At 46.1% G+C, this 27,149-nt stretch overlaps 1 protein-coding gene across 1 annotated transcript in view; it reads left to right on the forward strand.

The window, feature by feature from the left end:
- Nucleotides 1-27,149, forward strand: part of GCN1 (GCN1 activator of EIF2AK4) — a 71,037-nt gene that overhangs the window by 36,815 nt on the left and 7,073 nt on the right. Inside the window, exons 29-50 of the mRNA XM_001363430.5 lie at nucleotides 1,863-1,990; nucleotides 2,187-2,376; nucleotides 2,609-2,679; nucleotides 2,850-3,015; nucleotides 3,475-3,669; nucleotides 5,420-5,666; nucleotides 6,181-6,302; nucleotides 7,204-7,318; nucleotides 9,988-10,167; nucleotides 17,780-18,000; nucleotides 19,004-19,072; nucleotides 19,307-19,445; nucleotides 20,262-20,458; nucleotides 20,603-20,745; nucleotides 21,280-21,397; nucleotides 21,519-21,734; nucleotides 22,405-22,569; nucleotides 24,521-24,682; nucleotides 24,899-24,991; nucleotides 25,195-25,338; nucleotides 25,431-25,700; nucleotides 25,966-26,079. Of these exons, the coding sequence (XP_001363467.1) occupies nucleotides 1,863-1,990; nucleotides 2,187-2,376; nucleotides 2,609-2,679; nucleotides 2,850-3,015; nucleotides 3,475-3,669; nucleotides 5,420-5,666; nucleotides 6,181-6,302; nucleotides 7,204-7,318; nucleotides 9,988-10,167; nucleotides 17,780-18,000; nucleotides 19,004-19,072; nucleotides 19,307-19,445; nucleotides 20,262-20,458; nucleotides 20,603-20,745; nucleotides 21,280-21,397; nucleotides 21,519-21,734; nucleotides 22,405-22,569; nucleotides 24,521-24,682; nucleotides 24,899-24,991; nucleotides 25,195-25,338; nucleotides 25,431-25,700; nucleotides 25,966-26,079 (3,465 nt within the window). The remainder of the gene's footprint in view (nucleotides 1-1,862; nucleotides 1,991-2,186; nucleotides 2,377-2,608; nucleotides 2,680-2,849; nucleotides 3,016-3,474; nucleotides 3,670-5,419; nucleotides 5,667-6,180; nucleotides 6,303-7,203; nucleotides 7,319-9,987; nucleotides 10,168-17,779; nucleotides 18,001-19,003; nucleotides 19,073-19,306; nucleotides 19,446-20,261; nucleotides 20,459-20,602; nucleotides 20,746-21,279; nucleotides 21,398-21,518; nucleotides 21,735-22,404; nucleotides 22,570-24,520; nucleotides 24,683-24,898; nucleotides 24,992-25,194; nucleotides 25,339-25,430; nucleotides 25,701-25,965; nucleotides 26,080-27,149) is intronic.

Here is a 27,149-nt window from a genome sequence, read left to right on the forward strand (position 1 = left end):
TCTCTTTTTGCAGACTGTAATAGTGTATATGGAAAATCCTAAAAGACTAGTTGAAGTCATTAATAACTTTTGCAAAGTAGAAGAATATTAAACAACCCACCAAATCATCAGCATTTCTATATATCACCACCAAAGCCCTGTAAGAAGAGAGAGTAAGAAACACCCCATTTAAAATAACCATAGACAGCATAAAGTACCTGGGAGTATACCTGCCAAGACAAACTCAGGAACTACATGACCAGAATTATAAAACCATTTTTATACAAGAAAGTCAGGTTTAAATAATTGGAGAAATATTAATTGTTCATGAATGGGCAGAGCTAGTATAATCAAAATGATAATTCTACCTAAACTAATTTACTTATTCAATGTCACTCCAATTAAATTACCCCAAAATTATTTTATTGAGTTAGAAAAAAATAACAATTTATTTGGAAGAATCAAAGGTCAAGAATGAAAAAAAAAAGTGGTCTAAGTGTCAGATCTTAAACTAAGGAGGTAATTGTCAAAACTATCTAGTGCTGTGGAACAGAGTAGACATATGCCACACAGAAGTAAATGGCTGTAGTAACCTTGTGTGTGATGAATCTAAAGATTTAAGCTTTTGGGATAAGAGTCTACTGTTTGGTAAAAAATGTTCTGAAAACTAGAAAGCAGTTTGGCAGAAGCTAGGTATCGTCTGGCGTCTTACACCGCTTACCAGGATAAGGTCAAAATGGATACATGACCTAGATTAAAGGGAGATACTGTAAGTAAATAAGAACATGGAACATACTCCCTAGCAGATTAATGGATAGTAAAAGAATTTGTGATGAATGAGATAGAGGGCATTGTCAAATGTAAAACAGATAATTTTGATTACATTAACTTAAAAAGGTTTTTATACAAATAAAACCAATGTAGACAAGATTAGAAGGAAAGCAGAAAATCGGGGCAAGAATTTTATAGACAGTTTCTTAGAGAAAGGTCCCATATCACAAATAAATAGAGAACTCTTGTCAAATCTATAGGAATGAGTCGTTCTCCAATTGGTAAGTGGTGAAAGAATATAAACAGGCAGTTTTAGGATGAAGAAATGAAAACTATTAACATGTAGAGGAGAGCTGTAAATCATTGATTAGAAGAATGTAAATTAAAACAGCCCCGATATCTCATACCTATTAGCTTGGCTAAAATAATAGAAGGGGACAATGACAAGTATTGAAGGGGAAGAGGATAAATTGGAACATTAATACATTGTTGGTAGAACTGTGAACTGATTGATCCAGTTTGGAGAGCAATCTGGAATTATGCCCAAAGAGTTAGAAAACTGAATATCCTTTGATCCAGCTTCCCAAAGGGATTGAGGAAAAAGGAAAAGAACCTCTATGTTCTAAAGGATTCATAGCAGCTTTCTTTGTGGTGGTAAGGCAAAGAACTGGAAATTGAGGGGATGCCCACCAATTGGGGGATGGTTAGGCAAGTTATGGCATGAGATTGTGGTGGAATACTACTTGCAGGGTAAGAACTGAGAAACAGGTTAATTTGAAAAAACTAAAGAAACCTTGAAAAGACCTGCTTGATATAATGAAAAGTGAAATGAGCATTATATACAGCAATAGAAATATGGTTTGAAGAATAGCTGTGTATGTCCATTTCCAGAGAAAGAACTGCTCAATAGAAGTATGTATTGCATGGTCATATATATATATATATATATGTATTTTATTTTGGTCAAATGATGGCCATCTCTAGTTGGGAGAGGGGAGGGGTGGAGGGGAGATGGCTCAGAACTTAAAATGTAACGAAAAAATCAATTAAAAAAGGAAAAGAGCCTATTACTAAGCTCTGGGCTTGCTGGCTGATTTTGGTGCTTGTTCTAGGGCTTGGGGGAGCTCCAGATGGTGCTGCCGACTCCTGATAGCAATGAGAAGAATGGCCTGAATCTTCTTCGAAGACTCTGGGTGATCAAGTTTGACAGCGAGGAGGAGATACGGAAGCTGGCTGAGAAGTGAGAGCCGGTGCTGGCTGGGAGGGCCTCTTGTCTCTGTGAAACCAGGATCCAGAAGTTCTTTTATACCTCTTCCTAACTTCTTGACTTTGTTCTTGGACCTGCCAGTTGTGTTGATCTTGAGGAGCAGGACCCAAGCATGGGCATGTGAGGGAGGGAGGCTGTGTCTGACTCCCCATGTTTTGGTTTCTTGGAGGCTTTGGGAGACCATGAACCTGGAGCTTCAGCCTGACCTCTGCTCCCTGTTGATTGACGATGTGATCTACCATGAGGCTGCTGTTCGGCAGGCTGGGGCTGAGGCCCTTTCCCAAGCCGTGGCCCAATATCCCCGACAGGCTGCTGAAGTCATGGGGAGGCTCATGGAGATCTACCAGGAAAAACTCTATGTGAGTTAACTGCACAGAAGGTCACCATAGGCTAGAGGGGGAGGGTATGTACTTTCCGTCTCCTTGACCTGACACCAATGCCATCTGTGTTTCAGAGCAGATGTAAACCTTAGTCATAGAGCAAATGGTGGAGCAGATGGGATAGATTTCTTGTTTCTCAGTCCTAGTGAGGGGTTGGTGGAATTTGCTGACTTGATTTGGCAGAGTCCTGTGACTAGCTGATCTCTTGCAGAGGCCACCCCCGATTCTGGATGCCTTGGGACGAGTGATCTCAGAATCTCCGCCTGATCAATGGGAAGCCAGGTATTTAGTGACTCCCCCCCCCCCCCTTCTGTTTCTGTTGTGTCAGCCTCTGGGGGAGGCTCTTGGCAGCAGGGCCCCTCGAGGCATTTTGGGGGGGAAGGTTCCCTTGACTCATCCAGAAACAGCTGTCATGGGGTCTTGGCACTTATCTTTTCCTTCCTCAAATCCAGGTGTGGCCTGGCTTTAGCCTTGAACAAGCTCTCACAGTACCTGGACAGCTCCCAGGTGAAACCGCTCTTTCAGTTTTTTGTTCCTGATGCCCTCAATGACCGCAACCCTGATGTCCGCAAGTGCATGCTCGACGCCGCTCTTTCAACACTCAACACCCATGGCAAGGTGAGAAGTAGCCTGATGAAGGCTGCAATGGTGGGTGGACACCTTCCTTGGAGGGCAGAGGGAGAGATGGGCAGCTCTCCCATCCTTGCCATCCAGAGGGGAAGGAGAACAAAGGGCAGAAGGATGAGGGCTCATTATGGCATAGTGTTTGGCTAAAGCTTGGTGCCATCTTGCGCAGGAAGTCCCACATCCCAGCCAGGGAACCTTTTCTTCCCAGAAAACTTGGAGTGAGGCTGTTCTCTGGTGCCAACACATCCTTGTTTTTCTGGAAGAATTTGACCGGGAAGTGGAGTCTTTGTCCTTGTTCCCAGAAGCATCATGTCCTGCCAAATCCTTCTGCTGGGCCCTGGCTGCTGTGTTGGGTGCTTTCCTCAAGCTTCACTCCCATAGTTGAGGCCCTTGGAAGACAACTCAAGCTGGAGAAATATTAAGTGTCCTCTGGGGTTCTTGGTTCTGCAGGACAACGTCAACTCCCTGCTACCTGTGTTCGAGGAGTTCCTGAAGGATGCCCCCAATGATGCCAGCTATGATGCTGTCCGGCAGAGTGTGGTGATCCTGATGGGCTCTCTTGCCAAGCATCTGGACAAGAGTGATCCCAAAGTGAAACCAATTGTTGCCAAGCTGGTAGCTGCTCTTTCTACACCTTCACAGCAGGTACTGGTTAGTCACCATGAAGACAGGGAGCCCACCACCTTGTATTGGCCTCTTGACTATGATACGCAGTTGTCTCCACAGTGGGTTAGTGATGGTGCTTGGCAGGAAGGGGATGTGAGTGGCCCAGGGAAGATTGGGGTTAGGAGGTGATGGAGGGAGGCTAAGTGTGACACAGATATCCCATGGACATGGATAAGAGAGCCAGGTGCCACATGTGGACAAGGGTGAGGCTAAGGGTGGAGTGGTACCAGCTGCTTTGAGAGCAAGAGGTAGTCCTGCTGACATGTCTTGTACCCTTTGATGAGATGTGTGAGAGGCCCAATGAGTAGAATACTCATCTTGGAGTCAGGAAGTCTTTAGTTCAAGAATCACCCATAACATGTGCTGGTTATGTGACCCTAGGTAAGTCACTTCTCCGCTGCCTGCCTTAGTTTTCTCTACTGTACAGTGGGGGTCCTAAAAGCACCTCCCTCTCCCTCCCAGAGATACATAGAGGATACAGTGACATCCTACATAAAGCACTTTGTAAGCCCTAAAGTGTTTTATAAGTATGAACTATAATTACTTCTTGGGGCTTCAGACTTGTCTTTAAGAATGAGCTGGAGAGCAGGTTTGGGTTGGCATTGGTAGAAGGAGCTGCCTAACTGAGAGTCCTGTGTTCTGTACCTAAGAACTCTCAGATTCAGCTATCTACTACCACCCCCCAGACCTCTCCCCCAAAAAACCTTGGGAGGAAATTGGTTTAAGATCACCAGACCCCCAAAGCAGCTGTGGGCTTCTGATGTCAAAGGGAATCAGGGGAGCAGCAGCCCTTCCCTTCCCTCCTTTCCTTTCCCACCCACCTGACCAAGCAGGGAGTAGGTGGTTTTTCATGTTGGATCCACCCTCTAGATGCAAATGGATTCCTCTTTAAACTGGAAAAAAGGACTGTCTTCATAGTGAGGATCCCACATTTATATACAGTGCCTGCCCTCTCTAATGTATAGTCTTATCTCAAATATTACCGCTTCTCTTGGGAAAAATTGAGGTGCCTTGGGGTGGGGGATTACTGGATTCAATGTCTTTTTTCCAAGTTGGGTTTAGCAAACATTGGTTGACTGTGTACTGTGTGCTGTGCCAGGGATGTGAAGATCCTGCCCTCAGGGAGCTTCCAGTCCTTTTGAGTTACTACATTTTGTATGGACTCTACAGACAAAACCAGAGAAACTCAGATTACTCTAAGAGTGGGTGGTGATTGTGTGAGACGGGTAACATATCCAACAGACATTCTCCTCCCTGAGTTTATGTTCTGCAGGACAAATAATGTGTGTACCTCTAAGGGACTGTCAGGCAGTTTGGGATGTCCGACCAGAGGGGTCTGGGAAGACTTCCTGAGGCAGGGCTGTGAGCCTTAGCAAGCGGGGAGCAGCAGTGCGTGGGGAGCTCCTATGCTCTAGTGAGGTCAGCCTCCACAGAGGCTGGAGGCAAATGTTGAGTATAGGGAACAGCTCATGGTCCAATTGGGCTGAATCATCAAGGATGTGAGGAGAGGAATTAAAAATAAGGCTGGAAAGTCCCCAAGTATTTATTATGGCCAGGTTGGCCAGCACCAGATTGGGAGGGTTTTCAGCAGCAGGCTGAGGAGTTTGTATTTTAGCTTTAGAGCCCCTGATGATTCTTCAGCAAGAAGGACCTGGTTTTACTTGTCCCCTGGGGTTGAGGTCGAGCAGATTACTGAGGAATAGCCTGCTAGAATGCATCTTTCCTCCAGGTCCAGGAGTCTGTAGCTGGTTGTCTACCACCACTAGTGCCTGCCATCAAGGAGGATGCTGGTGGGATGATTCAGAAGCTGATGCAGCTTTTGCTGGAGTCCGACAAGTATGCCGAGCGCAAAGGGGCAGCCTATGGATTAGCAGGCCTGGTGAAGGGCCTGGGCATCCTCTCCCTGAAGCAGCAGGAGATGATGACCACACTGACTGATGCTATCCAGGACAAGAAGAACTTCCGTCGGCGAGAGGGTGAGGGGGTGCATCCTTCTGGCTCTCATGTTGGCTTGGGGCTGCCCAGGGCAGGCAGGCCTCTCACTGTTTGCTCCTTTTTCCAAATGGGAGGCAGAGCTCAAAGCCAGGGCTGTGGCCTTCTTCAGGGAAGGGTCCTACATGTGGTCTCCATCCAGCCTTCCTGGGCTAGCACTTGGAGCCTAACTCTTGAACTTGTGGTGGGGGGAAGCCTTTGATGAGAGAGAATGTCCTTGCCAGGCTGGCTGGGTCAGTGCCAGTGGATTTAAGGAGGCAGTGAGTCTGATAGAGCCTTAGTTCTGTTCTCTCTCATTCCTCCAAGCTCCATTCCTACCCAAGAGCTCTATGAGCTGGATGCCCAGCATACCTATTATTGTGGGCCCAGCAGCATTCCTGCCTGGCTCCTGAGGCTCTCTGGGAGGGGGGAGGAGAGGAAGCACCTTGTCCTGTCCCTGCTCCGTCCTCATGTCCTCAGGGTGCCCTTGTCTCAGATGGTCACACTCGTTTTTCGCAGGGGCCCTCTTTGCATTCGAGATGCTTTGCACCATGCTGGGGAAGCTCTTTGAGCCTTATGTGGTTCATGTGCTGCCGCACTTACTGCTCTGCTTTGGAGATGGCAACCAGTACGTGCGTGAGGTAAGTCTAAGGCCCTCTTTCTTCCCTCTGAGCACATTTGCCCAATATGGTCTAGTGGGCAGGCATTTGGACCAAGAAGACCTGGATTCAAATCCCAGTCCTTCAGTACACCAGATGTGAGATTCTTAAAAAAAACAACCCTTACCTTCCGTCTTAGAATCAATACTAAATATCAGTTCCAAAGCAGAAGAATGGCAAGGGCTAGGCAGTTGGGGTTAAGTGATTTATGCAGAGTCACACAGTTAGGAAGTATCTGAGGCCAAATTTGAACCCTGGTCCTCCCAACTTTAGGCCTGGCTTACTGAACCGCCTGCCTGCCCCCACCCATGAGCTATTTGCAAGGCATTTCTTCTTTCTGGACCTCAGTGTCCTTATTTATAGAGTGAGGAGGCCAGCTTAGGTGAGCTCTGAGATCTTTCAGCTCAAAATCTTGTGAGGTCCAGAGGAGAGCAGTTGGAGCTCGTGTTGAGAGGACTAGTCGCCGGTGCTGGGGTTGGGGTGTAGAGCTCCCGTGATAAATGGCTTCTTCACCCATTTGAAGGACAGTCATGTACAGGAACAGAGAAGAGACTTCCTCTGCTTGGCCCCTGAGGGCAGAAGTAGCAGCGCTGGTGGGAAGTTGCTATTGACAAGAGACCTTGGGAGGTGGGCTTCCTCTTACTGAAGGTCACCAAGCACAGGCGGATGCCTGCTTGTTCTCGACACTGTATAGGAGTCTCCACTGAGGTCTAGGCGAGCCCTCCGATCGTCTTGGCACAACCAGATGTGGGGCTGCAGTAACCCAGGGCCTGACAAGGAGTAAGCGCCTGATGAATGCTTCATGTTCCCCAGCCCTCTGTGGGCTGGGGCTGGGCTTTGAGGGATGGAGGCTGCTTCTGAATTTCTTTTCTCCTTCTTTGAGGCTGCAGATGACTGTGCCAAAGCCGTGATGAGTAACCTGAGTGCTCACGGGGTGAAGCTGGTTCTCCCTTCCTTATTGGCTGCCCTTGAAGAGGAGTCTTGGAGGACCAAAGCTGGTGAGAGTGCTGTCCTGACCCTCAGTCTCCCTTTTTTGTCCCATAAAGTGATCTGTGTGGAGTTGGGGTACCTAAAAGGCTTTTTCCTTATTAAAGGCCAGGAATAGATGGGAGACTTTAGGTGCTTTAGAAATTCCCTCTTAATTCTTCTACCCCCCTGACGTCTGTTCTCTTTTAAGAATCCATTTTTATTGATACCTTCTGGATTTACATCCCATATACTTCTCCTAGTATCCCTGCTCCAGTCCTTTCTTAAGAACCATTCCTTATAATAAAGAATTTTTCTTTAAAAAAGAGGGGGGGGGGGAAGTTCATCAAACTGAACCATTCATAAAAACTCCCTGACATCATTTACTTTGTTCCACACCCATGACTCTTCCTTACCATTTGGGGTAGGGGGCGTCCCCTACATGGCCACAGCCTAAAGTCTGAACGTGGATAAACACTGAGGATTCTGCGGAGCAGTGGTGCTTGACCCAGAAGCCTTGCTCAGGCTCTCCCTTCTCTACTAGCTCTGCGGGCTTTTCCCTGCTACATTGTGACATTTAGAGCCTGGGTGTGAAGCACCTGCTCATTTAAAAATGTTCTCGAAGTTAAATTTTATTTTACTTCTTTCAAACAATGATTCTCCTTCTGTTCCTCCTATTTGTCTAATTGAGAAAGAACAAAACAAAACATAACAAAAAACCCAATCACAGACATGTATAGGCAAGTAATACAATTTCCTCCAGTGGCCATGTCTAAAAAAATTAGATCTCTTTGGAGGTGGATTGTTTTTGAAGTCTTTTCAATGTTTTGTAAGTTGTTCTCCTGGTTCTGGTCACTTCACTCTGCACCGTACAAGTCTTCCCAGGGTTCTCGGAAACTGTGCCTGTCATCATTTCTTATAGCACAGTTGTATTCTACCACATTCGTATACTATGACCATTCCCTAATTGTTGGGCATCCCCTCCCATTTCCACTTCTTTATCACCATCAGAAGAAGTGCTAGAAATATTATTGTTTAGTCATTCGGTCATGTGTGATTCTTCGGGTCTGTCAGTGGAATTTTCTTGTCAAGGATCCTAGAGGGTTTGCCATTTCTGTCTTCAGTGGATTAAGGAAACAGAGGTTATGTCTTGCCCAGAGCCACACAGCTAATAAGAGTCTGAGAGGGGCAGCTGAGCGGTTCTGTGGATAGAGCTCCAGGCCTGGAGTCAGGAGGTCCTAGGTTCAAATGTGACCTCAGATACTTCCTAGCTTTGTAACCTTGGGCGAGTCACTTAACCCCCATTGCCAAGCCCTTACTGCTCTTCTGCCCTACAATCAATATTTAGTATTGGTTCTAAGAAGGTGAAGGTTTAAAAAAAAAAAGCTAGCTGGATTTGAACTTAGGTCTTCTTGACTCCAGGCCCAGTGCTCTATCCACTGAGCCATCTAGCTGACTCATAAATATTATTTATCATATAGCTCATTTTCCTCTGTGATCTCTTTGGGGCATAGGCCTAGTAGCTCCATACTGAGTCAAAGGGTGTGCACAGTTGAATAGCTTTTTTAGCATGCTTACAAATTGCATTCCAGAATGACTGGACCAGCTCACAGTTCTACCAACAGTGCATCAATGTACCTATTTTTACATAGCTCTTCTAGCATTTGTTATTTTCCTGTTTTACCAGTGTTGACAGTCAGATGAGTGTGAGATGGAACCTGTTGTTTTAATGTGCATTTTCCTCTTTGTGATTTGGAGCATTTTTTTCCATGAGGCCATTGATAGCTTGGATTTCTTCTTAAAACTCTCTGGTTGTTTCTTTGACTTTAGCAATTGAGGAATGCTTCTTATTTTTATAAAATTGAATCAGTTCTCTATGTATCTAGTGTCCCTAAGGACTTAGAGCAGAGTTTTAAGCAAATAAGGATTACTAAAAGGCAAAAGGGGAAAAAAAGTTTCTTTATGAAAAAAATTTCAATGGATTAAGGCTCTAAAGATGAATAGCTTAAAAAAAACCCTGCACTAAGGCTTTTGGGACAATATATCTTAGAAACAAGACCTTTATCTGAGAAAAAATTGTCAATTTTATTTTCTTCAGTGCTATCAACATTTTTGCCCATTTACCTTTTCTTCTAATTTTATCAGCACTTAGTTTTATTTGTGCAAAACCTTAAATTTTATGTAATCAAAATCATCCATTTTACTTCCTATTACCTCTATCTCTTGCTTATGCTATCTCTTTGCTTATGAACTTTTCTGTAACTCTAACAGGTAATTTCTTCTTTGTTGTTCTGATTTGCGTGTGATGTCATCCTTTATGTCCAAATCATGTACCCATTTGGAATTTTTCTTAATATATGGTATGAAATGTCAGTCTGTTTCAAGTTTTTGCCAGACTGCTTTCCAGTTTTCCCAACAGTTTTCATCGGATAGTGTATTCTTGCCTCAATTCTTGGGATCCTTGAGTTTTTCAGATACCAGGCTGTTGTGCTCATTTGCTTCTGTGAATTGCATACGTAATCTGGGCAACTGTTCATTTTCCCCCAGTGCCATGAAGCTGTTTGAGTTGACTCAAGGCTGGTATTCTTAGGTGTTTCCACTGGTTCACCATTGATTGCACCAGGGTTTCAGGAGAACATAGGACCTAAGTTGGAGTCTCCGTTCCTTTTTACCTGCTGACAGTATGTCTTTTCATCCCTAGGGTCTGTGGAGTTGCTTGGGGCAATGGCATACTGTGCCCCAAAGCAGTTGTCGTCTTGCCTGCCTAATATTGTGCCAAAACTCACTGAAGTGCTGACTGATTCCCATGTGAAAGTTCAGAAGGCTGGACAGCAAGCGCTAAGGCAGATCGGCTCTGTCATCCGAAACCCGGAGATACTAGGTAAGTCCTCTCTTTCCAGCTCTTCTTTTCTCTTGTTTCTCCTCATTGTGTCTGTGTGTGTGCTTGTGTGTGCGTGCATGTGCACATGTGTGTTTGTCCATCCGTCTGTCCCTCCACCCCTTTGTCCCAAGGTTCCACTAGAGAACTTTTGATGGTTATTCTTGCCATTTGGGAAGCTATGACTTATCAGTATTAATTTCCTTCTTTAGAATATCCGAGTTTACATTTTGGTGGTTATCTTTGAGATAATAATTTAGAAGGCCATTTTCTCCATTGGCATTAGACTCTGGTGAGAGCTCTCCCAGATCTTTGATTTAGCATAGGTGGGGACATTGCATTTGTGGCTCAGAAGCATCAGATGAGCCCGTGAGAGTAGCTTGATGCTGTTATCCCTCAATGCCCAGCTTGAGCCACGGGGATTCCTGTGGCTGGAAATGCCTCATTAGATTTAGGATGGTGGGCACGTTTCACAGATCAGTGTGAACATCAAGCTCTTTGAAACAGTGTCATTCCATTCTAATAGCTCTGGGGAAACAGGCATTTCTAGAGCATAAACCTGGTTATTATTTTTTCATCAGATGCCAGATAAGGGTCAGAAAGCTCAGCTCATACTCTTGATCAGTGGGAGGCCCATAAAATATGATGGTTGTAGAATGAGAGAGCAAGTGATTCTTGCCTCAACCTGAGAGCTTCAGATTTTTCTTGTTTGGGTCTCTCACAGGGGTCCTGCTATTTTATGGGGCACATAGATTTGGCATTTCTTTTTAAACAAAGATTTCTTGTGCCCATAATTGTGGAATAGGAAGTCACAAGGAAGAGGTCTCGGGGCAGAGTGTGAAAATGGACTTTTGTCAGCTGTGGTGTTAGAAGGCATTGCAAGGGTCTTATTTTATATTAGTTTCATAGTCTTTTTTGCTCTGTATTAATATGGTTCCTGTTTTTATTCACAATTATTTTTAGAGGTAGTTCGTTTTACAGTCATTTTTAGAAGTAGTTCATTGTCCTTAAATCATTTTTCTTTCTTAGTTGCAAGAAGGCTGATGCTTTGCTCTCCTAAATGGTAACTGATCTCTAACCCTTCCACCAAATACAACACGATATTGATTTGTCGTCCTTTTTCTTGGTGAAGGGAAAGACATGGGAGATTACTTTGGACTAGATGAAACTTTAGACAAAATAATTTGAAGGCATTTGGGTAATCATTGCTTTATAAACTTAGGGAAATCCTTTACCTCTCCATTTCCAGCCAGAAGCTTAGTATTTGTTTGGGATGTGATTGAATTTGGAGACTAGGCACATCTTTGAAAAATATTTTGAAAAACTGTCTTGTGATATTTATAGCTTACATTTATATTGGAATTCATAGCATTTTCCTCACAACAATCCTGGGAGATAGGTACTGCAAGTATTATTAGTCCCATTTCACTGATGAGAAAACTGAGAACCAGAAGTGATTTGTGTTAGATAACAGCATTCTGTTCCTGGCACAGGTCTTCTTACTCCTTAAATTCATAGCTTGTTCTGCTACAGATGTGCAGCCTCATCATGGAAGAATTAAGAAAGACATCCAAGATCACTGAGATTCTGTTGGGATGTGACTAAAGGAAGAAAATTACATTGTCCACCCTGAAGATAGGTCTCCATTTATTTAGGGCGGGCCGGCCTTTGGTGCCATGTGTTGTTCTAAGGGAAATGTTGTGAAAAAAGGAGGAGGATAGGAAAGCTAGGGAAAGGAAGGGAAGGAATGGGAAAGGAAGATAGCCAGGTCACCCCAGCCCCAGTAACTCAAGCAGGGCCTTTTAGAGATAGGTTAGGGTGCAGAACAAAATTAGGCTAGACTTCAGGGATATTTAACTGGATTTATTTAGGGTTTAAAAAAAAGAAAGATTTTGGGTTAGCTAGAGAAAGTTTGATTTCCAGCAGCTATGCAGGGACTAAAACTCTCAGGGACAAAAGGTGCCAAAACTGGAGCTTTTCTCTTTTATACTTTCTCAGACGCCTCCCACAAAGGAAATTGAGGTAGAGAGTCCTGGGAGATGTAGTCTCCCAGGGTTTAGAGCCATTCCAAAATGCACACATTAGGGGCATTTTTGTGTAGGTATACACAATGTTTTCCTCAACTGTTGTCAGCCCAAAATATCTATTGAGCACATTCTAGCTTCTCCTGATCCTGGTGCTACAAAAATGGACAACAGAGTATAGCTTCTTTACCCAAAGAAAGTATAGCCCAACTGGGGTGGGAGCCAGGTAATGTGGAATAAGAAGTAGACAGATAAGTATGTTAACAAGGTTAAATTATATTCAGTTCACACAGTACTGGGCTGCTGCCTTGGAATACAATCCAGTCGTGTAACTCAAGGAACTCAGAATATATTGGGGGGAATGAGAATGGGGACGGGATAGGGTAGAGAATGGGACAGTAGATGCAACTTGGATTTAGATAAGTATGACACCAAGTGGAATGATTCAGGGACCAAGGAGAGTAGCCAATGAAGAAAATATTCCAAGAAAGTTGAGGAGAGATTATTGACCCTGAGAAAGGGTTTGTAGAATGAAGTTGAAAACTGGGGAGGAAATCATAGAAGTGGCTGGCACCTGAGCTTAGCCTGAGTAGATGAGAATCTTGACAGGCAGAGATCAGGAAGCAATGAATTATTCTTTCTGGGGACAAATAATATAATAGGTAATGCTGAACTTGGAGGATGCTATAACTTGTTAAGATGGCTGTGAATCCAAGTCAGTGGTTGGCATTTGAGAAGTTCCTCCTTCAGGATGCTAAAAGTTCCTGTACTTAAATCAAGTATCAGAAAATAGACCGATGTTTAGGATATTGAGGGTTTCATAAATTGGCTGTCCTCTAGATCGCTTCCAAGTATAACATTCTGTGATTTTATGGCATCTTGATTCCTCCACTTACCAGTTTATTTTCTTTTTTTTCCCCCAGGGATTTAAGTCTAAGTTTTATTTTACCATTTTTCTTCCCCAACTCCCTCATTTAATTTTTAAGAATTATATCTTATTTTTTTCAGTTAGTAAATATCTGCCCCCTCTTTTCTCCCTTTCTCATGAAAAACAAAACCCCTTTTACAGACATGTCAAAGCAAACACATTTTATTGGTCACGGCCAAAAAAAATTTGTCTTATTCTGCACTCAAGTTCTTTAAGCTCTCTATCAGGAGATGGGGAGCATACTCTCTCATGAGTCATCTGGAACTCCCTTGGTAATTTTTGATGGTCATAATAATGAAATCCTTAAAAGTTCTTTGTCTTTAGCATATTGTTGTCATTGTGTAAGTTGTTCTCCTGGTGATGCTCAGTTCACTTTGCATCAATTCATACAAGTTTTCCCAGGTTTCTCTAAAACCATCCCCTTCATCATTTCTTTTTTTTTTTAATTTTAATTTTTTTTATCAATTATATGTAATTACAAATTTCCACACAAGTTTTCCTAAGTTATATGATTGAACTTATCTCCTTCCCTCCTGTCCCTTCTTTTCAATTCTTGCAGACAATTTGGTCTGGGTTATATGTATATTATCATGCAAAACATATTTCCATATTGTTCATTTTTGTGAGAAATCTTATAAAACCCAAACCCCAAAACATAAACCTAAATAAACAAGTGAAAAATCATGTTTTCATCTGCATTTGTACTCCCACAGTTCTTTCTCTGGAGATGGATAGCGTTCTTTGCTATAAGTCCCTCAGAATTGTCCTGGGTCATTGTATTGCTATTAATAGCTAAGTCTCTTACAGTTGATCATCATACAATGTAACAATGCTGTTACTGTGTTTTCCTGGTTCTGCTTATTTTACTCTTCATCAGTCCATGAAGGTCTTTCCAGCTCTTTCTGAAACCATCCTTCCTTTATCATTTTGTAGAGAACAATAGTATTCCCTCACATTCACAGGTCATAATGTTTAACTACTTCCCTGTTGATAGACACCTTTCCCCACTGCCACTGCTTGCTTCCCAGTTCTTTGTCCCTGCAAAAAGAGCTGCTAGTAAGTATTTTTATATGTCTTTAGAGTTTGATTAGGACCAAACTCTCAAACTCTATTTCGTTCTATTCTCCTTATGGCCTCCTCTCCCTTCTCCCCTTTCCCTCCTATTTCCCTCTTGACTGAAATGAATTTCTGTCCCCAGCTCTGTGTGCATGGGCATATGTGTTTGTATTATGTATGTATTTGTGTGAGTGTGTATATGTATTCTTGTATTCTTTCCTCCTTTGACCAGTTTCAGATGAGAATACATTTTCTGTCAGCTGCTTCCCGTCCCTTTTAGCTTGTTTGTATAGATTTCGACTTGGGTGCTCTGATTATAGAATTTTCTTTAGCTTTTTTCTTGTTCCCCAAGTCCCTTTACCCCAATGTATTCCTCTTTTCTCTCCATTCCATTGGAATATAATAGAAGAGCTCCCAGGTCTTCTGTCTAATTAGTCTCCCTCCATGATCCTTGATGGTAATAAGGTTCAGAGAAGGACTAATTAGCATTTCTCGTCAGTAGAATGCAAACACTTTATCCTTGTTGAGTCCTTTATCAATATTCCTTTGTGTTTTACTGTTTTGTGGTTTTATTGACTCCTATGTTTGCCCTTCACATTTCCTATGTGCTTCTGGTCTTTTCACCAGAAATATTTGGAAATCTTCTCCCCTCCACCCCCAGGACTACACTCTGTTTTGCTGGATAAGTTAGTTGATATCTTTTGCTTTCTGGGTTATCCTGTTCTGAGCTCTCTGCTCCTTTTAGTGTCATCTAATAAATTGAATAGGAACCTGACTGGGGCTCTTTGGTGCTTGAACTCTTTCTTCTTGTAGATTTTTTTCCTTGACCTGGAAATTCTAGGTTTTGACTGTAATGTTCCTTGGTGGTTTTCATTTTGGGAGTTTCAGGAGGTAACCAATAGATTCTTCTTCTACAATGTACTCTGGTTCTAAGAGATTTTTCTTTAATGAGTTCTTGAAACATGATGAAAAAAGAGCCTTCTTTCCTTGCTCATGCTTCAGGTTGTCCAGTGATTCCTAAATTATCTTGTCTCGACCTATTTTCTGGGTCATTTGTTCTTGCTATGAGATAGATACCTTCCATTTTTTTTCCTTTCCTTTTCTTTCTTTTGACTTTGTTCTTAATATTTTTTGGGGCCTCCTGAAGTCATTATCTTCTCTTTGGATGCATTCTGATTTTCAGGCTATGTGTAACCTGTGCAGGGTTTTGTACCTCTCATTTCAAGCTGTTGATTCCCTTTCCACTTCTTCCTTCCATCGCTCTTAGTTATTTCCCATTTTTTCCTTCTATTGCTCTCATTTCTTTATAAAAATATTTTTTGTCCCTTTTTAAAAAGACTTTTGCTTTATCTCTTCCAGAAATCTTAGTTGAAATTACGCCCCATTTGTTTTCCTTTGAAGCATTGCTTGTAGATGCGTTGGAGTCATTCTGTTTTATTGGGTTGGTGTCGTCAATGTTCCTATCACCATACTAACTTTTTATGATGGGATTCTTTTTTGTTGTTTGCTCTTTCATTGTGCCTACTTCCCAACTTAAACTTTGTTCAGCTTGGGCTTTTTGCACTTCTGGAGGGAATGTCTGAACTGGTCTTGTTGCTGCTGTCCTAGGATATCGGGTATCGTGTTTATCTGGAATCTCCAGATTAGCATAGCCTGGTACCTGCAAGCTTTTAGTGCTCCCGAAGTGATTTTACTCAGGAAGTCTGATTGCTGCTGCCCTGGACTGTTCTGCAAGCTGGGTCTAAGCCACCCACCTGTGGTCTTGCCCTGTTTGGCTATCTATTAGACTGCTAATGCATTCAGTTACTCTCAGCCAGATGGAAAGAAAGACCTGCTGATTCAGAGTGACAGAACTGTGCCCTGGTTTTTCTACTGCAGGCTTCAGGCTGGGCTGGAAGTTGGAAATGAGTCTCTGCTCTGCTTCTGGGGCCCCAGCCACCCAGCTGCTACTTGCCTCTGAACTCCTAGGGCCTGTGACTATTCTTTGTACTGGAATATCACACTTCAGAGTAGGTCCCCTTTGTAGTCCTCTCTGGCTCTGTGAACCAGAGAAGGACAATGATTGACAAAGCTGCCAGTTCCTAGGCCCCTCTTGGCTGGATCTGGGACCTATTCTTGGTCTGATCATTGGGCTGGAATGTTCTAAGCAGTGTACTCCTGGCCAGACCCCAACCTTGGGGTCCACAGGCCTCTCTCTATCTCCCTGTGCTGACCTGGGCTCAAAAAATGATTCAGTGTAACTTTTTTCCTTGGATTTTCTAATCATGATTCTGATGTGTTTTCTAGATCTGTTTGTAGGAGTGGGGGAAAAGGGGGGGGAAGGAAGGGGTGCCTCATTCTACTTCTTGCTGCTACTTCATCTTGGTTCCATTTCCTGATTTTATGGTGTTTTTAAGCTAGTAGGGACATTAGAGATCTCTAGTCCAGCCCTCCTCATTTGACAGAGGAGAAAACTGAGACCCAGATCAGGGAAGGGACTTCTCCAAGGTTACACAGCTAGTTAGTTACAGAGTTGAAACTAGAACCCTGGAGCAGCTAGGTACCATTGTGACTAGAGCAGCAGGCCTCCAGTTGGGAGGTCCTGGGCTCAAATCTGGCTTCCTAGCTATGTGACCCTGGGCAAGTCATTTGACTTTCAAGTCTAGCCCTTAGCTTCCTTCTGTCTTAGAATTGTTACTAAGAATGTAAGCATTTAAAACAAACAAACAAAAAAACTAGAACTCATCTCAGCTGACTCCCAGCCCAGTAAATTTCTATGTGTTTACAGATGAAAAGCCTTCTAGAAATAGAAGAGGGTACTCTTCTTCTTATGCATGACTTTCATTGTTCATCCTCTTCTTCCTTGATATAACCTACTCCTCCCCTGTCCTCCCTGATATCAGAAAACAACAGGTGAGCACAGCTCCCTTGGCTTAGTGACCAATTCTGCCTGGAGAAGTCCCCTCACAGGCAGGTTCTCTTTCTCCCCACCCACAGAAGAGCAGTAAGGACAAGGCAGTGAAGGTAAAGTGACTTGCTCAGGGTTACATAGGTAGGAAGTGTCTGAGGTCAGATTTGAACCAGGACCTCCTGTCTCTAGGCCTAGCTCTCTACCCACTGAGCCACCCAACTGCTCCTTCTCTGTAGAATTTTATGAACAGGTTCCAAATATGGAAGTGGGAAGGTGATATGAAGGCACCCAACCCCCATTTTCTTTCCTACTGTTGTCCCCATTACACTGTTCAAAGACTTTGAGCTCAGTCCACATTTGGGCATCATTAGCTGTTCTGCCATAGTTGCTTATTCAGAGAGCCTCAGTAGTAGACTCAGGTCATTCACTGCCTCTTGGAATTGACCTGGAGCCTTGGGCCAAGAGGCCACAGTGTCTCAGGAGAGCAGAACTAGAAGGTGCCGTCTCTCCTTGGTCCCTGCCCTATCAGCAGATTGTTGGGACCAGCAGAGCCTCAAATACTGATGAGCCAGCTTCGTTAGCTGAGGGCTTGGGGCACTTTAGGAAGGGCTCCCTGAAGGCCCCTCTTGTTCTTGTGTCCTTAGAGCTATTTCGGAGTCTGGGCACCTTTTAGTGACTCTTACAAGCCAAGGGCTCATTCTCTTCCTGAATTTATAGCTATTGCACCAGTCCTTCTGGATGCCCTGACGGATCCCTCTAGGAAGACTCAGCAATGCCTGCAGACCCTGCTAGATACCAAATTTGTTCATTTCATCGATGCCCCGTCCTTGGCTCTCATCATGCCCATCGTCCAAAGGGCCTTTCAGGATCGATCCACGGACACCCGCAAGATGGCGGCCCAGATCATTGGCAACATGTACTCTCTGACGGACCAGAAGGTGAGGGCTCACTCTGGGGGGTGGGGAGGGGGCACAGAGCCGGCAATGGTCTGAGGATGTCAGACTCACAAGATGGAGAGCTAGTCCCTGGTAAATTTGTGATGTAGAAATCAGATCTCTTTGCTGAAAGGGGACAGGGAAAGAGGAGGAGGAGGAGGTAGAACAGGGAAGCAGTAACTGAAGTTAGGAACCTTACAGCATGTAGGCCAGTAGAGACTGGAAGTTATCCCACCTCAGCATTGAGAACAAAGGCAGTTTTTGCAGAGACTTGAGTGTTTTTCCATTCCCATGTGATAAATAAATGTGCTTATGACCTTTCATGGGGAACCAGCATGACTAGAGTGTTATCTAGTTGTGCAGACTGATACCCCATCTGCCCATGGCTCTGCTCACCTTCCTTCCTTCCTGCTGAGATTTAAAGCTTCTTGGAAAGAGGAGCCACTGAATGCTCCAGTGCTCCCTGAGAGGCTCCTGCTTGGTGCTAGGGAGAAGGTCACAGATAAGTTCCTTATCTAGACCTAGAAGGGTCTTTAGAGGTCATTAGATCCAGGTGCTGATTTTACAGAGGAGGAAACTGAGGCCCAGAGAGTTATCTGGAGTCACATAGGTAGGAAGTGCCCAAGGCAAGATTTGAACCCAGGTTTATCTAGCTCCAAGTCCAGCCTATCCATCCAGTCTAGCACGTTCCCCTTAATGTGAGAGAGAGCAGGAAGATAAGACCATAGCGGAGGCTAGTCTTGGCCTCCTTTTGATTGGAATGAAGGAAAGACATTTCTTGGCCAGAAGTTCTAAGACCCTTGGAAAGTGGCTTTCCTGGGTTGTGGACGTGTGGCTTCTTGATGCTTTCCCTCCCCTGCCTTGCAGCTCTGATAGTCCTGGAGTTTTCACGGGCAGGCCCCTTCCTCTGGGATAAGATCAGTCATACTTAGGCCTGCCGGGAGCAGAAGGACAGGCTGAAGGGGCTCCTGAGGGACTTGGCAGCCTTCTTTGTCTTGTGTTCTAGGACTTGGCTCCTTACCTGCCTAGTGTGACCCCTGGGCTGAAAGCCTCTCTCTTGGACCCTGTGCCTGAGGTAAGTCTTTGGGACTTCTTAGTTCAGAATAAAGAGATTCTCTAAAATTCAGTGAGAATATTGGAATGTAAGTGCCTTGAAGTTAGCCACTGTTTTTTGATATCTCTATGCACTTAATTTTAACTTAAGGAAATAAGTGGTGTGGTTGGAACTGAGAGAGAAGCAATTTTGTGGCTCTGGTGGGAGAAGCACAACCTCCAGTCTTCCGCAATAGATCTCTTGGTTCTTGGGTAGGTTCGGACGGTGTCTGCAAAGGCTTTAGGAGCCATGGTGAAAGGCATGGGCGAGTCATGCTTTGAGGACTTGCTGCCCTGGCTGATGGAGACCCTGACGTACGAGCAGAGCTCAGTGGATCGTTCAGGCGCTGCCCAAGGTGAGCGCAGAATGAGGAGTGTGTGTGAAAAACAAATACCCTGCCTGTCTTTGTATATGTATCCCTTCTCCCAAAGAATTTTAAAAGTGCCGTGAAGAGTAGTCCAGGTAAACAAGCAAGCCGGGCCCCCACGAACACACCAGTCTTTGTGATGTCCTGCCCCGAAGCCTCCCAGTTCTGCCCAGATGGCCATATCGTGCCATCTCTTCTAGCTTCATCCCTTCCCCAGTCAGGGTATTGTAGTCATGGTGCGGATTGCTTTTCTGGTTCTACCTGCTTCCCTGCCTCACCTGTGCTCTGAATTTATGCACATTGGAATACCGAAATGTATGTGTTCCATCCCTTCCATTGATGCTACGAAAAGTGCTGCTGTAGAGTTGTGGTTTCTGTGGGGCTTTCCTTTTTGCCTGTGATGCCTTGGGAGATGTGGGCCTCTGGAGGTGGGCTTTGTAGCCCCTTTCTAAGCCTGTTTTCACATTTCCTTGCAGAATAGTTGGACCTATTCATGGCTTTCCCATTGATGCGCTAGTGTGCAGCCTTCTGTAGTCCCTCCGTCATTGACTAGGCTATCTTTGGTCATCTTTGTGGATGTGAAGGGAAACCTTGGAGCTGTTCTGATGTGCATGGATGACTTTTGAGTGATTTAGAGCGGTGTTGGATATGGTTGTCCCTGGTTGTGACTTTGTCAAACTATGTCAAAGGTGACATAACCTTTGACTACTTATTAGCTAGGAAAATAGCTCCTCCCTGATGGATTCTTTTCTGTTTATGTTAATGTGGGGGGAGAGAGGCTGTACATTAGTCCTTGCCTTGCAGGGTTGGCTGAGGTCATGGCTGGTCTGGGAGTTGAGAAGTTGGAGAAGCTGATGCCCGAAATCGTCGCTACAGCCAGCAAAGTGGATATTGCCCCCCACGTCCGTGATGGCTACATCATGATGTTCAACTACCTGCCCATCACCTTTGGAGACAAGTTTACCCCTTATGTGGGGCCCATCATTCCATGCATCCTCAAGGCAGGTGTCTGCTTGTAGAAGGGCCAGGAGTTCTTGCTGAAGGGTGATGTGGCAGGACTTCCAAGGGCCAGACCATGCCCTGTTCCAGGCCTTTGGGTCCTCTTTCTGGGGAGATCCACATCCAGCTGCTATGTTTCTCTGCAGGCACTTGCTGATGAGAACGAGTTTGTGCGGGACACTGCCCTGCGTGCAGGCCAGAGGATCATCTCAATGTATGCAGAGACGGCCATTGCACTGCTGCTGCCCCAGCTGGAACAAGGCCTCTTTGATGACCTCTGGAGGATAAGGTGACTTATCTTGGGCCAGGGCAGGGTTTGGGGATGGAATTGGTTGAGTTGGCTTTAGATTTGGTCCAGCAGAGTCTAGAACTCTTCCCCCTCCTCATATTAGATTACCCTTCCTGGCCCTGCGGCCAGAGTCTTCACCAATCCCTGGGGTCACTCCTGTTGCTGTTACAGCCAAACCACAACCTGGTTTGTATTTTTCAGAGTTTTCCTAATGCTGGTCATCATTTGTCTCTGCCTTAAGTGCTCCCCCATTAGAGAGTTAGCTCTTGAGGGCAGGCTCTGTTTCATTTTTGTCTTTGTGTCTCCATTGCTAGCTTGACCCTTGGTAGGCACCTCATAAATACTTGGTTAGTGGTTGATTATCTGTACAATGAGCCTAATCCTAGCACTTCCTGCATGGTTGTGATGTTCAGAGGGGACACCACCAAGCACCATGTAGATGGCAGCTCCTTTTGCTAGCCTTGCTTCCTGTCAGCATTATTTGGAATCGGAAGTGTTGCTTGTTTGTGATTCTGCTGTCCCTCCTTTCTGTAGGTTCAGCTCTGTACAGCTCCTTGGAGATCTTCTGTTCCACATCTCAGGGGTCACTGGTAAAATGACCACAGAAACAGCCTCTGAAGATGACAACTTTGGCACTGCCCAGTCCAACAAGGTGACATCTCTTGGGTTGTTCGTAGGGGGAGTCTAAGGAACCTTGTTCTCTGATCTCCAACTGGGCACAGCAACCTCCCTGATTTGTAATTTCTCTTCTCCTTTCCCTTGGTTGGCCTTAGGCGATCATCAGTGCCCTGGGAGTAGAGCGGCGGAACCGTGTGCTGGCTGGGCTGTATATGGGGCGCTCGGACACTCAGCTAGTTGTGCGACAAGCATCTCTGCACGTCTGGAAGATTGTGGTCTCCAACACCCCCCGCACCCTTCGGGAGATCCTGCCCACCCTCTTTGGCCTCCTGCTGGGCTTTCTGGCTAGCACCTGTGCAGATAAGAGGACAGTAAGTTTCCCTGGGTCCATATCCAGGCTCTTCTGTGACCAGTCCTCTTCAGGCCTTGTCTTTAGGATGAAGGTGTTGGACCAGCTGACCTCTGAGGTCTTAGTCTCTGGGTGAGCCATACTGTCTCACAGAAAGAAGAGGATGGGGGGAGAGAGGGAGCCTAGCCCTGTTTCTTATTCAGAGGAAAGGTAATTGGTGCTGGGGGGAATTGGGAAGGGGATGCTGCCTGGGCTTTTGCTGCGCCAGGCTCTTGCCTTGGTGAGAATGTGATTGTGGTGAGAATGTCCGTCTCTTAATGGTCTGGTTTTTTGCCTCTCTCCCTGGGCGGTGGAAGTTCACATTTGGTTTTGGAAAAATGGTCTATAGGAATACAGCTGAGAGGATTTTTTTCCTCTAAAGCATTCTTTCCACTCCCAACTTCCCTTCAGTCAAGGCATAATATTGATAGGCTCAGAAAACTTTGGATTTAGACGCAGAAGGAATTGGCCCATGCTGGGCCATCACATGAAAGTTTGTGCCCATATGTATATATTGGTTCTTGCTGTGGTGAATCTAAGGGGACCTTTGGTCTTTGATTATCATTTTATATGTGCCCTGAAGACTTGAAGGCACAAGGTTTTGGGATGTATTAATGGCTTTGTGGAAAGATTTGCCTGATTTCTGCTGATAGATTGCCGCACGGACATTGGGGGACCTTGTCCGGAAGCTCGGGGAGAAAATCTTGCCGGAGATCATCCCCATCCTCGAGGAAGGCCTGAGGTCTGAGAAGAGTGACGAGAGGCAGGGCGTGTGTGTGGGGCTCAGTGAGATCATGAAGTCTACCAGCAGGGATGCGGTGAGTGCCTGCCTCCTAAGGGATGTTCTTGCCCACCCTTCCACCTGAGGGTGACTCATTGAACTCTGGCTCAGCCCAAGGGCGGCTTCCTCCTGACCCTGACTCATGGAGGCTCTGGGACAAGGGCTGCTGGCTCTGGCCTTTTTAGTCAGAATCTCAGATGCCAGCAGCTGCCATCTCCCAGATGTCCTCCTCTTTATCCCTTCTGTTTCCTGCTTCTTCTCTTGGATCAAGGCCTCCTTCTCTGAGTAGTGGCCTAGTCTTCGAGGCAGGAAGGGTCAAGACCTCCTCTTCTGGTGCTGACTGTGCGACCCTGGGCAGTTTGCTTGACTTCTCTGTGCCCCCAGCAGCTCTCTCAGTCTGTCAGTGACAGATGGGCCCATTCTGGGTGTTGCCCACACCATTGAAGTCACAGGTTTTTTCCTTCCCTCCTAGTTTAAGTTTGTAATAGTCCCCTTCCTGCATAGGATCTCAGGGAATATTACTGCCAAGAGTGGCCCCTTGCAGCAGGCAGGCCTTGTTGGATGTTGGGGGGGTGTTGTGTGTGTTTGAGATGTGCATGTTACGTGCACATCACGTGAGTGGTGTTGCCATGTCATGTGTTCTAGGGGATCTGTTGTGTACATGTTGTGCTCTGTGTGTGTGCTTTGGCATGAATGACTGTGGACATAAATACCAAGTGGGTGCAAATACCTTATTTGCTGCACTAGTGATGGCTGGTATTTCCAAATGAGTTGAAAGTATTTCCTGACCTTCCTTCAGAGGCAACGTGATCCTCAAAACATTTCTGGGAGGTGGGTTAGGCATACTAGATCTCATTTAAGGTTGAGCCCAGGAGGTCCTGAACATGTGGTAACTCGGCCTTGCATCCCCAGCATCTCTCCTTCCTGACCAGCCAGGGGCATGCCTAGGGAGCAGTTAGTAGTTTATCCGAAAACGATCTGGGGGCTTTAGTGGACTAGACACCCATGGTGGGCCAAGAGGCCACTGGTGGCCCAGCTCTATTCTGTCTTGATTAGCGTGTGTGCTCAGGCCTGGACACCATGTTTCATGAACACCATGGCCAAGTAGGATGGGGCAGAGGAGGGGTCCTGAGGTGGGCAGGCAGCTAGGATCAGAGAGGCTTCAGAAACATGCCACAGGCGGAAACGGTCAAAAGAAATGGGAATGTTTAATACAGAAAGAAGATGTGGGGCTGGATTGGGAGAGTTCTTCTCACTGCCTTCAAGCCCTTAAGGGCTGTCCCTTGGGAAAGGCCAGGCCAGGCTCCATTCAAGGGCTGCTCTGGGCTGTCACATGGGCCCTGGAATCCCTCCAGAAGAGGCTGGCTGAGTCCTCGGGGGCATTCTGGATCCAGAGCCTGTCTGGAGGTGCTGGGGGTGGGAGGTACGCACCCTGTGGTTCTCATGGCCCTTCATTTTGTAGATTAGAAAATGGGTTCAGAGCCCCTAGGGGGCAGCACAGGGCACAAAATGTCTGGCCTGGCCTCAGGAAGAACTGAGCTCAGATTTAGCCTCAGACATCCTAGCTGTGTGACTCTGGGCAAGTCACTTCACCACTGCCTGCCTCAGTTTCCTCACCTATCATATGGGTATCCTAGTAGCACCTACCTTCCAGGGTTGTGAGGATCAAATGAGATCATATATGTAAAGCACTTAGTTTAGTGCCTGGTACATAGTAGGCACTTAATCAAGTGTGAGCTCATCTTAGGTTCTAACAAGGCCAGGGACTTATTTGCTTGTGAACAAGCAGCTGTAAGTGTGAGAGTCTGGATTGGAACCCAAATCCCCCTCTCCTGAGCCTCCCACTACTGCCTCCATCCTCTAGTGAAGAGGTCTTTCCTTCACAGATTCAGGGCAGACTCTGTCCCTTTCTCCCTCTTGGCTTGGCTTTGGCCTTTGGGGCTGCAGAGTCCCCTGATGTGGCTTCTGTGTGCTTGACCCCATGGCAGGTGCTATTCTTCTCTGAATCTCTGGTGCCCACGGCCAGGAAGGCCTTATGTGACCCCCTGGAGGAGGTCCGGGAGGCAGCAGCCAAAACCTTCGAGCAGCTCCACTCCACCATTGGCTACCAGGCCCTCGAGGACATCTTGCCATTCCTGCTCAAGCAGCTGGTGAGTTGGCTTGTTGGGCTTGAGGGGCTGGGCCAGATGAACTTCTAATGTGAGAGAGAGAGAGAGAGAGTGTGTGTGTGTGTGTGTGTGTGTGTGTGTGTGTGTCTGTCTGTCTGTCTGTCTGTCTTTCTCTTCCTGGGGAACTGGTGGGGGTGGGTGGATGGGGATGTGGCACAGGCTTGACTCTTGGAGGTCATCTCTTGTCTCTTTCCTTAGGATGATGAAGAGATGTCAGAGTTTGCCTTGGATGGTCTGAAGCAAGTCATGGCTGTCAAAAGTCGTGTGGTGCTGCCCTACCTGGTGCCCAAAGTATGTCCCATGGGGGAGTTCTGTGAAAGTTCAAGGCCCTCCCCCTTGCCCCTGTGCCATCACGCTGTGGGGGTGACTAGGTCCCAGCCCTTCTTCCTGGTGGCTCCTAGTGGCATCCCCAGGGCTGTCATTGGTGGGCTTCCGATGGGTGCTGCAAGAGTCCCTTCCATTAGGCAGTTAATCCTTTTTCTCCTTCCTGTCAGCTGACATCTCCACCTATCAACACCCGAGTGCTGGCCTTCCTCTCCTCTGTGGCGGGTGATGCTCTGACCCGTCACCTTGGGGTGATCCTGCCAGCCGTCATGTCAGCCCTGAAGGAGAAGCTTGGCACCAGTGAGGAGCAGCTGGTAAGGGTCCAGGGTGGCCAAAGGTCTGGGGCAGCAGGGCTGTTTTGATCTAGAGAACATGGTAGTCACTGCTGTTTCCTCCCTGACTTTAGGAGATGGCAAACTGTCAGGCGGTTATCTTGTCAGTGGATGATGATGCTGGCCACCGGATCATCATTGAGGACCTGCTGGAGGCCACCCGCAGCCCTGAAGTGGGCATGAGGCAGGCGGCAGCCATCATCCTCAACATTTACTGTTCCAAGTCGAAGGCAGATTACACAGGGCACCTGCGTGGGCTTGTCTCAGGCTTGATTCGCCTTTTCAACGACTCCAATAGTGTGGTTCTGGAGGAGAGCTGGGATGCCTTGAACGCCATCACCAAGGTGGGCTGGTGTTGAGACCCAAGTCCCAGTATCAGATGTTCTCACGACCCTGTGAGCAGTCGCTGCAGATTTCATTCATTCATTCATTCATTCTTTGGCGAGTCCATGGGGCATTTAGAGTTTGCCTTGTTGGCTGATTGCCAGACACTGGGAACATGAAGTAAATTAAATTAGCAGCTCGATGCCTGATGAACATGTGAGAAGTTCTGACGTGGAGATAATTAGCATTCTGACATCCATTTCTGTTTCCCCTGGATTTCTGCAGAAGTTGGATGCTGGGAACCAGCTGGCACTAATCGAGGACCTGCACAGAGACATCCGGATGGTAGGGAATGAGTCCAAGGGAGAGCATGTGCCAGGATTCTGCATTCCTAAGAAGGTAAAGGACCGAGTGCCCAGGGTCAGAGCTCCCCTACTGCTAGGCTGCTGGTAGAGCCCGTCTCTCTGAGCAGCAAGTGATGTGGCATCTCAGGGAGTAGGACCTCTGGGGCCTAGTGGCTCTCACCTGGATGGTCACCAATGAAATTCCTTTGTAAGCCCAAAGGGCCAAGTGCAGGACACAGATGCTCCGGTGGCCCTACCTGCCTGGTTGAACCAGATATGGCCTGAGGCTTCTGTTGAACCCGTGGGTCCGTGGGCCTCTTGTAGAGATGTGGAGGATTCCAAACAGTAGCTTCTTTGGATGAAGCCTTCACAGTAATCCCATAAGGTGGGGGGGGAGTGTTGGGAGTGTTATCACCATCTTACAGAAGAGGCAGTTTGCCTAAAGTGTCACCTTAAGGGCTCAAACTCAGGTCTTCTGACCTTCAGCCCAGTGTTCTCTCAGTCAGCCAACAAGCATTCAACAGAGTCCGCTGTACTCCAGACACTATTAGATTCTGGAGGGTCCTGTCCTCAAGGAGCTTGCACTTTTCTGGGGTTCTAGAGCATACTTGGGGGGGACATACTAACAACTGAAGGGGTCTAGAAGGCCATTGGAGGAAGTAGCACTTGAACTGAGTCTGCCGAGGAGCTCGAAGTTCTGAGAAGGTGGGAGAATATTCCAAGCATGGGAGGCACAGCTTGTGTAAAGACCTGGAGTCTGGAGATGGACTGTCACAACTGTTGAGGAGAAGTGGTGATCTGTCATCAGCCAGGAAAGGAAGGCCAGTGCTAGACAGAAGAGCTTTTTAGTTTATCCCAGAGACAGTGGGGAGCCCCTGAAGATTCTGAGGTTAGATCCAACCTACCTTAGACACTCACTAGCTATGACTCTGGGCAAATCACTTCACCTCTGTTTGCCTTCAGTTTCTTCATCTGTAAAATGGGCATTGTAATGGTGCCTGCCTCCTAGAGTGGTTGTGAAGATCAAATGAGAGGAAATGGGTAAAGCATAGGGCCCGGCACCTAGTAGGCACTAAATAAATGTTATTTATTAATTGACAAAGCTTGGCAACTGATTTGGTGAGG

The sequence above is a fragment of the Monodelphis domestica genome, chromosome 3 (genome assembly GCF_027887165.1).
Source record: "Monodelphis domestica isolate mMonDom1 chromosome 3, mMonDom1.pri, whole genome shotgun sequence".
In the NCBI taxonomy this organism is placed as follows: Eukaryota; Metazoa; Chordata; class Mammalia; order Didelphimorphia; family Didelphidae; genus Monodelphis; species Monodelphis domestica.